General features: G+C 39.0%; 3 protein-coding genes across 4 annotated transcripts in view; 1 reads left to right on the top strand and 2 right to left on the bottom strand.

Moving 5' to 3' along the window:
• The window catches only part of LOC111432759 (putative methyltransferase At1g22800, mitochondrial), an 8,537-nt gene extending 5,437 nt beyond the window's left edge, over positions 1–3,100 (bottom strand). The window contains 6 exon segments of the mRNA XM_023069698.1: positions 16–85; positions 182–320; positions 1,180–1,258; positions 1,417–1,497; positions 2,697–2,922; positions 2,924–3,100. Of these exon segments, the coding sequence (XP_022925466.1) occupies positions 16–85; positions 182–320; positions 1,180–1,258; positions 1,417–1,497; positions 2,697–2,922; positions 2,924–3,096 (768 nt within the window). The 5' untranslated portion in view covers positions 3,097–3,100.
• Positions 3,082–6,319, top strand: LOC111432761. The gene is made up of 3 exons (XM_023069701.1): positions 3,082–3,354; positions 4,753–4,867; positions 6,022–6,319. Exons 1-3 carry the CDS (start codon positions 3,133–3,135, stop codon positions 6,093–6,095), a joined length of 411 nt encoding a protein of 136 aa, XP_022925469.1. The 5' UTR covers positions 3,082–3,132; the 3' UTR covers positions 6,096–6,319.
• Positions 6,320–7,431: 1,112 nt separating this feature from the next.
• LOC111432760 (GDSL esterase/lipase At1g71691-like) overlaps positions 7,432–9,251 on the bottom strand; it is a 4,472-nt gene continuing 2,652 nt past the window's right edge. Inside the window, exons 2-5 of one of the 2 annotated variants that reach the window (XM_023069699.1) lie at positions 8,484–8,602; positions 8,166–8,405; positions 7,850–8,099; positions 7,432–7,766 (exon numbers count right to left, since the gene is read on the bottom strand). In XM_023069699.1, the coding sequence (XP_022925467.1) occupies positions 7,540–7,766; positions 7,850–8,099; positions 8,166–8,405; positions 8,484–8,602 (836 nt within the window). In that variant the 3' untranslated portion in view covers positions 7,432–7,539. The remainder of the gene's footprint in view (positions 7,767–7,849; positions 8,100–8,165; positions 8,406–8,483; positions 8,603–9,251) is intronic. The other variant, XM_023069700.1, reaches the window with a different exon arrangement.

Raw genomic sequence — 9,251 nt, 5'->3', positions numbered from 1 at the left:
GGGTGGGGGACAAACCTGAATCATGGCTCCAGGAAGATCATTTGTCCAGTGAAGACCCAAGCAACTTACAATTAGATCTACTGAACTTCACACCAGAAGTAAATGGAAGAAATGATAAAGCATGAGTTTCATTCAATCAATGACTGCACATTACTGAAAAAGATACAAGCTGTAAGAACACCTTTCTCGTATCGGTAGAAACTCTTCGTCACCAATAATAAAAGATGTTTCAACGTCCTGATCGTGTGCACCTGTATCATCTTTGCATGACATTATCATGTCATGTGATGCATCCATCATGATCAGCTTTTCAACTGAACCTGGCAAATGGATAAAACTTTATTTTACAATTTAATACAACACAGGGGCGAGCGCGCACAAAAAAAAAAAAAATACAAATTCATTTATTTGCTTAAACTAAAACCAATTGCAATCTCTTAATGAACTGAAGCAATCTATAATATAATGATAAGGACAAAGCACAAAGGTCAAACATATCACTATGGGCCAACATGAAATTTTTGGTTGGTAGAAAAACACCGATTCTCCTCTTGAGACTTAATTTGACCTTCATAGATTTCTCGAGATATTTTCTTACGACATTTTGTTATTCCATCTATAATAGCCTCGGGTTTAGGTGAACAACCCAACAAATACACATCGACAGGAATTAACTTATCGACTCTCCGAACAGTACTATAAGAATCGATAGTGAACATCCCTCCTGTAATTGTACATGCTCCCAGTTATAACCGAATTATCCAATCTTCCAATTGATCAAGGCCAGACATATCACTGTTTCAATTATAAATGAAGTAGTGAACCCATAACATTCAGTGGAACCAAACGAAACGGACACAGAACACAATGGATAAGAATTTCATAAACTCGAGAAAGTGTAGACAAAAAGTTTCAACCGGTCATGTCACGAGAGCTATACTTTTATGTTCTCAATTAGTCACATTTCAAAACAACTTTATTAGATCATTGAATGCTTAGGATAATGATTCTTGATTACCTTAACATTCCTAAAATATTATATTCATACTTCTAAACGCGATCGTTTGAACTCATTTGATGCACTTAATTTATGAGGGACGACCCCTTAACTTCTCGTTCTCTCGAAGTCACATCTTTCTTTTTCCTAATAATTGAAGAAAATGGAAATAGGTTTATTACCACGGCCACGAAACGATCGCCTGATAGCCTTCAATGAACCCCCCAAACATAATGCTGTAGGGAATGTCCTCTTGCAATCCTTCAAAAGGTACAATGTGAAACATGTAAGTCAAGGTACTTAGGATATGATTTCATCAAAATGTGTAACATTTCCTTAGAAAAACAATAACTGAGAGATCAATGAATGGGATTCACAAGCTAAAATGAACATAACTTCACAATATCGCAATCTAATACCTCCAAACGATCCAATAAGTTTTCTGCAACCGTATCAGTAAGAGAATCCTTCGGGCGCATCAACCAAGCGGCTCGGTCCCGCTGTCACCAAGAAACAACAATTTTAACCCTCCAAAAATTTGAAAGCACTGCAAATCAGAAAGCTTATCGAGGAGAAGCTAAAATGTAACAGCCCAAACCCACTGCTAGCAGATATTGTCTTCTTTGGGTTTTCTCTTTCAGGCTTCCCCTCAAGGTTTCTAAAATGCGTCTATTAAGGAGACGTTTCCACACCGTTACAAGGAATGCTTTGTTCCCCTTTCCAACCGATGTGGGATCTCACAATCCATCCTCTTGGGGGCCCAGCATCCTTGCTGGCATGCTGCCCAGTGACTGGCTTTGATACCGTTTGTAACAGCCTAATCCCGTTGCTAGCAGATATTGTCCTCCTAGGGCTTTCCCTTTCGGGCTTCCCCTCAAGGTTTTTAAAACACGTCTACTAAGGAGATTTTTCCACACCGTTACAAGGAATGCTTCGTTCCCCTCTCCAACCGATGTGGGATCTCACAATCCACCCTCTTGGGGCCCAACGTCCTTGCTGGCATGCTGCCTAGTGGCTGGCTTTGATACCGTTTGTAACAGCCTAATCCCACCGCCAGCAGATATTGTCTTCCTTGGGCTTTCCCTTTTAGGCATCCCCTCAAGATTTTTAAAACGCATCTACCAGGGGAGAGGTTTCCACACCCTTATAAGGAATGCTTCATTCCCCTCTCCAACCGATGTGGGATCTCACAATCCACCCCCTTGGGGGCCCAACGTCCTCGCTGCGAACTGCCCAGTGACTGACTCTAATGCCCCTAAGCCCACCGCAAGCAGATATTATCCTCCTTGGGTTTTCCCTCTCAGGCTTCCCCTCAAGGTTTTTAGAACTCGGGAGATGTTTCCACACCCTTACACGGAATCCTTCGTTCCCCTCTCCAACCGGTGTGGGATCTCACATGAGAAGTTCCATGCAGTAGATAACCACTTGCCATTTAATCAAACTTGTTAAAAGCTCTTTGCACACACAATAATCAGAACGAAAGCAGAATACGAACATATGAAACAGTGAATTGTCAATCCCCATCACGAAAAACAATAATACTCTCAGAATTTCCCTTTGAACAGATGAACATTACAAATTATCTTCACAATTTCACCATACGTTCTCCAAATATCACAAAATACCCCTCTACAAACCTGTTCTGCTGAACTTACATAGAACAAAGAACGAAAAGGAAATGCTGATCAATTAGGCTTACCTGTTTACGCTTAAGATCACGATCAAAAACCTTAACCTTCGAGGTCTGCGTTCCATCGCCGATCCTACCGTCGTAATTATCATCGCCAGTACAGAAAGAACAACACAGAATTGAATGCCGAAAATCTCGCCGTCTCGTACTCCTCAGCGCTGAGAGCGATCTTCTGATTCCAGACGGCGACAGTCCTCTCATTTCTCTATTACCGATTGAACATCGCCGGAGGGAGAGGAGGGAAATTTCGGTAATTTTTAAAGGGCTTGGGATATAAAGCTGTATCCAAACACTCCTTAAACCACCAAAACCGGGGTAGGAATAGAACTATCCGGATAAGAAGCGTCCTATTTAAGTTTCCAAACAAGGTCCGTATCACATCGTTTACAAGTTCCTTAAACTGCTGCATTTTACGGCTGTGCTTAGAATTTTGGGTTGGGCGAAAATGGCGAAGAAGAAGCAATTGGCATCTTCGGCTCCATGGCGAGGGGAGGAGGAAGTGGATGAGTTCGCCGGAGCAAAGCTCAAGGTGACTAAGAATCCCGGCGAGACTCCGGTAATGCACGTTCCTCGCAAGAAGAGCCTCAAATCCAAGAGCTCCATAGAAGAAGATGATTCCCTTGAGATTGACCCTGAGCTTCGCTACAGTTTCCAGCGAAATTACCAGGTTTAATTCACTTTTCGTAGAACGTGTTTGTTGCTGAGAATTGTGCGTTTTTAGTCGCGTAATTCATCGGTTCTTGTCTGTTCGTAGCTGTTGCATATGTGGAATTCGTTTTTCCTTTTCATCTGCATAGTTTTAATTTGGAAACCTAGCTTTCCTTCGGTCATAGATTCACTATTTAGATTGTAGGATTATCTAGAAATAATCTGTTCTTTGATTACTGACTTCCAAATTCATGCTGATAAGCGTTTTAAGCCTCTTGATTATCATAAGTCGGTGACAGCAGAGAAATTTGATAGAATTCCTTGGGAGGAGAGAACTTTGTATAATGCTTAATTGATTTTCTACCACCTCCACCAATGCCAACATATATATATATATACACAAGTGACCCTTCATATATATATATATATATACACAAGTGACCCTTCAACACATGTATCTATTCATATATGCATCTACTAGTGACCCTTCAACACCCTCCTTTAAACTGAATTCTTCCTAAATCAGTTTAGGACTTCACTTCATCTTCTTGAACTGCATCTTGAGGTCACTAGTAGATACATGTATGAATAGAAACATGTGTTGAAGGTTCACTAGTAGATACATATATGAATAGATACATGTGTTGAAGGGTCACTTGTACATGTATGAATACATACATGCAGGTTCATTAGTTCCTAATTAAGTAGGTGCATGACGTTTGGATACTGAATGGTATTGAGGAATGTCCCAAATTACCTATATATATGTATGTTGGAATTGGTGGAAGTTGTAGAAAATCAATTAAGCATTCCTTCGTAGTTATACAAAGTTCTCTTCTCCCAAAGAATTCTACTAAATTTCTCTGCTGTCATCAACAACTGGTATCAGAGCCATGCCCTAAACTTAGCCATGTCAATAGAATCCTCAAATATCGAACAAAGAATTGTGAGTCTCGAAGGTGTAGTCAAAAGTGACTAAAGTGTCGAACAAAGGGTGTACTTTGTTCGAGGGCTCAGAGAAAGGAGTCGTGCCTCGATTAAGGGGAGGCTATTCGAGAGCTCCATAAGCCTCAGGAGAGGCTTATAGTGTACTTTGTTCGAGGGGAAGATTGTTGAGGATTATTGGGAGTGAGTCCCACGTGGGCTAATTCAGGGAATGATCATGGGTTTATAAGTGAGGACTACTATCTCCATTGGTGTAAGGTCTTTTGGGATACTGGGCTCCTAAGGAGTGTGGATTGTGAGATCTCACATCGGTTGGAGAGGAGAACGAAGCATTCCTTATAGAATTTATTAATTGTACTTAAAAGGGCTTTCCTTATTGATTGGGAAGTAATTAACCTTAGAAATATGTTCATATTAAAGTATGAAATTGTTTTTAACTGATTGCAAGTTCTTAAAATTTTCTGTGGTGCAGTTTCTTCAACGAGTATTTAGCATTGACACCATTGTCAAACCTCTTCCACCAGCCATGGCGTACAATGCTTCCAGGAACTTGCACTTCTTCACTCGCATTTTCACACAGTTCTTTGGTATGTATTTCCTCATTTCTTTTTTCTTTTGCAAGTTCGGATTTGCACTCCACTCGAGCACGAAATTAAACTAACGTACGTATAGGACTTGTTGACGCCCACAATGGACCATAATTCATACTTCTAATAGGACCAATACTTTGTCTATCATGAGATACATGCTGATATTAACCAAGGCATTAATCATACAAAATAAACTTTAAGGAAGATGTGAAGGAAATGTTCGTGCAATTATCACATTTTGGAATTAGAATTGAAAAGAATAGAGTTTTTATTTTGGTTTTGTTGAGAGCTAAGCTTTTACTTTGCAAATTATTATGTTAGAACTTGCATGCTAGAGTCCTTCAAGTGGTATTGATCAAACCTCTTATGGAATGATTTGAATCTCGACTTTAGAAACGAGTTTTCTTTACTCTTGATCTTGATCATCAAGGTAATCCGTTCCAAAACTTTCCCTTGAGTTGATTCTATATCACATCCTGTATTACCATTGACAATGTAATGAAATCAACTGTTTAGAACTTGCATGCTAGAGTTATTCAAGTGATATTTTGATCAAACCTCTTATAGAATGATTTGAATCTCGACTTTAGAAACGAGTTTTCTTTACTCTTGATCTTGATCATCAAGGTAATCCGTTCCAAAACTTTCCCTTGAGTTGATTCTATATCACATCCTGTATTACCATTGACAATGTAATGAAATCAACTGTTTAGAACTTGCATGCTAGAGTCGTTCAAGTGGTATTTTGATCAAACCTCTTATGGAATGATTTGAATCTCGACTTTAGAAACGAGTTTTCTTTACTCTTGATCTTAATCATTAAGGTAATCCGTTCCAAAACTTTCCTTTGGGTTGATTCTATATCACATCCTGTATTACCATTGACAATGTAATAAAATCAACTGTTTAGAACTTGCATGCTAAAGTCATTCAAGTGGTATTGATCAAACCTCTTGTAGAGTAATTCGAATCACGAGTTTAGAAATGAGTTTTTTTTACTTTTAATCTTGATCAACAAGGTAATCCGTTCCAAAACTTTCCCTTGGGTTGATTCTATATCACATCCTGTATTACCATTGACAATGTAATAAAATCAATTGTTGCCATTATTCGATGTTTTGTTCGTTAACGCATTTGATCCCCCATACCAGACCCTGAAGGTATTGCAAACGCTCAGAAATCACTTGGACTCGGACAGGAAGAGAAAGATCGCCGTGTTCGTTAAGTGGAGAAGAAAGGGAAATGGCTGGGGACTTTGTATTTGGGAAGCATTATGCATAAATTTTGTTCAACTTCAAGTTTAATTACATTTGTTGGGTTTGTTGAAAATTTACACTCAAGGTAAACGGTTGCTACAATGAGAATGGAATGCTTCTTACTTAGATCCTTTTGGTTTGCAAAGAATCTATTCCTGTATTTGTTCAACAGGATCAGTTGAGTTTAGTATGATTTTTAAGGGTATTATCTTGAAATGATCCATTTTTTTTGTAAATGTTTTCTACGTATGATGCATTTTTATAAACTTTTGAAGTGCTTTTAGCGATGTTAGACCTGCTTTTAGCGATGTTAGACCTGCTCTCAGTAACTGTGACAGCACAAGCCTAGCGCTAGTAGATATTGTCCTCTTTCTGCTTTCCCTTCCGAGCTTCCCCTTAAGGTTTTTAATATGCGTATGTTAAGGAAAGGTTTCCACACTTTTATAAAGAATGTTTCGTTCTTCTTCCCAACCGATGTGGGATTTCACAATCCACCCCCTTCGACGACTAACGTCCTTGTTGACACTCGTTCCCTTCTCCAATCGATGTGGGGCCCCCCAATCTACCTTCTTTGGGCCCAGTCTCCTTGCTGGCACACCGCCTCATGTCCACCCCCTTTGGAGTTTAGCCTCCTTGCTGGCACATTACCCGGTGTTTGGTTCTAATACCATTTAAAACAGCTCAAGCCCGTTGCAAGGCTATATTGTCTTCTTTGGGCATTTCCTTTCAGACTTCTCCTCAAGATTTTTAAATCGTGTCTGCTAAGGAGAGATTTTCACACTTTTATAAAAAATGTTTCGTTCTCCTCCCCAACCGACGACATGGGATCTCACAATCCACCCCCCTTCAAGGACCAACATCTTTGTTGGCACTCGTTCCCATCTCTAATCGATGTCATTCCTCTCTTTAATCGATGTAGGATCTCACAATCCATTGACTTGAGTTGCTACAAAGGGTATTAGAGCTAGACACTGGGCGGTGTGCCAGCAAGGACGCTGAGCCCTGAAGGGAGGTGGACATCAGGCGGTGTGCCAATGAGGACGCTGGAGAGGGGAGTGAAGCATTCCTTATAAGGGTGTGGAAACCTCTCTCTAATAGACAATGATACGTAACGACCCAAAACAGACAATATCTACTAGCGGTGGACTTGAGCTGTTACACAACAAGACTCTGATACCACTAATAGGAACAATGAACATCCACTTTAAACATAAACTTCCATGACTTTAATTTTGGTTTTCTCGAAATACCTCCTTACTTACATACTCACTATCCTTAATTAGTCAACGTGAACTCGAACCGTTCCTTTATTCTTAAACTTTCTCAACATTATATATACACGTCTTTCTACAAAACCCAAAAAAAGTAGACATATTGCATCCAACACACAAGCATGTATATGCTCACAAGTACTTAGATATCAAGATTGGCAAGCTGTTGTATGTTAAAAGGGTAAGCAACGGACATGTCGCCATTGAAAGCCCTTCTCGCCATGATGATATTCACTCTCTCAGTTGGATGAAACGCATCCCAAAACACATACTGGTCTCGATTCAGACAAGGCATTTGGTATGGAAGACATGTTATCTGTCCCCTGTTCCTCCCAATCCCACAGCACCCACGATCCGCCACTGTGAATCCTACGTTGTACAATCAAACATCCTTGTTTTAAAAACCTTAATCATAGTATAAACATAACCAAACTTGTCTGAAACCACAGTACCATAAGCTCTAGGATTTGCAAGGATATCTCCATTCATACGAGCAATATTAACGTAAGTGAACCTCGAACCGGGAAGATTGGCATTCAAGTTTCCGATCATTATTCTAACGTTCGCGTTGAAATCTCGAACGAGCTGGCTTACTTCTTCTGAGCATCTTCCATCGGAGCTTCTAGCTAATACATTGGGAATGCACTCCATTGTTCCGATACCGGGGATGATGAACTTCCGAGCTCCGAGGTTGTAAAGCCTCTATAACATACATAGGTTCAAAAAGTCGGAGAAAATAGACCCTTATAAGATAAGAGAGGATCTTACACTGAGTTGCTGAGTGTACTGTTGGGTCAAAAGATCGGCGAACTGTCGGCTATTGTATTGAGATCTGGTAGGATAATTAGGCATTAGATAGTTGTTAAGGTAGTCGTTACTGCCCATACCAACGAAGAATATGCAGCGAGCCACCACGGGAGCCACCGTGGCGGCTCCTAGGTTGCCGGTTATTTGATCCAGCGTGTTCTCGAAGTTGCTTATTTGTTGATTGAAGGGTATGCGACCGATCTGCATCAGGACGTTATGCATATGTCTTAACTAATTAAGTTATGATTTAATTGACTTAGATTTTGAGTGATCGCTTACAAAGTTTCTTCCAGTAATATCGAGAATTCCCGAAGCAGCCGACGCATAATTTAGTCCGCGTAGCGGTCCGGTTGTTGGAGCTGCGCTCGGAGGAATTAAGGGTAGTCCTAGGAGCTTCGCTGCATAAATTATTCATACAACCCAAATATATCTTTAATTAATATACCAAAATCAAATAGAAAGTTAAAAAACAAGGTTTAGAACAAGGCCATATATAAAATACACATATATATACACACACATATATATATATACACATATATATACATACATACATATAATAATGTTTGATAACATATTCGTGCGTAGGTTCGATCGGGTTTAGACATTTTTTTTACAAAACTTAATTGTTCAGGTTGTTAATTTTTCAACCCGAGTAACCAGAACCAACTTAACCCAATTACTTGAATTGCTAATTTAATCCAAATAACTCGCACCAACGGAATTGAGTTAGGTTCGAGTAACCAGAACCAACTTAACCCAATTACTTGAATTGCTAATTTAATCCAAATAACTCGCACCAACGGAATTGAGTTAGGTTCGTAAAACATCTGTTTATTTACTTTTAAATATTTAATTAAGATTTATAATTCAATTTGAATATATATTTTAAAAAATTGACTTCCAAATAATAAAAAAAATTATCTTTTAAGAGTCGTGGTAAAAAAATAACAAAATAATTATGAAATTACATATAATATATATATATATATATATATATATATATATATATATATATATATATATATATATATATATATATATATA

Source organism: Cucurbita moschata, unplaced genomic scaffold (assembly GCF_002738365.1).
Source record: "Cucurbita moschata cultivar Rifu unplaced genomic scaffold, Cmos_1.0 Cmo_Scf00040, whole genome shotgun sequence".
NCBI lineage: Eukaryota > Viridiplantae > Streptophyta > Magnoliopsida > Cucurbitales > Cucurbitaceae > Cucurbita > Cucurbita moschata.
This window is presented reverse-complemented; position numbering and strand designations above follow the sequence as displayed.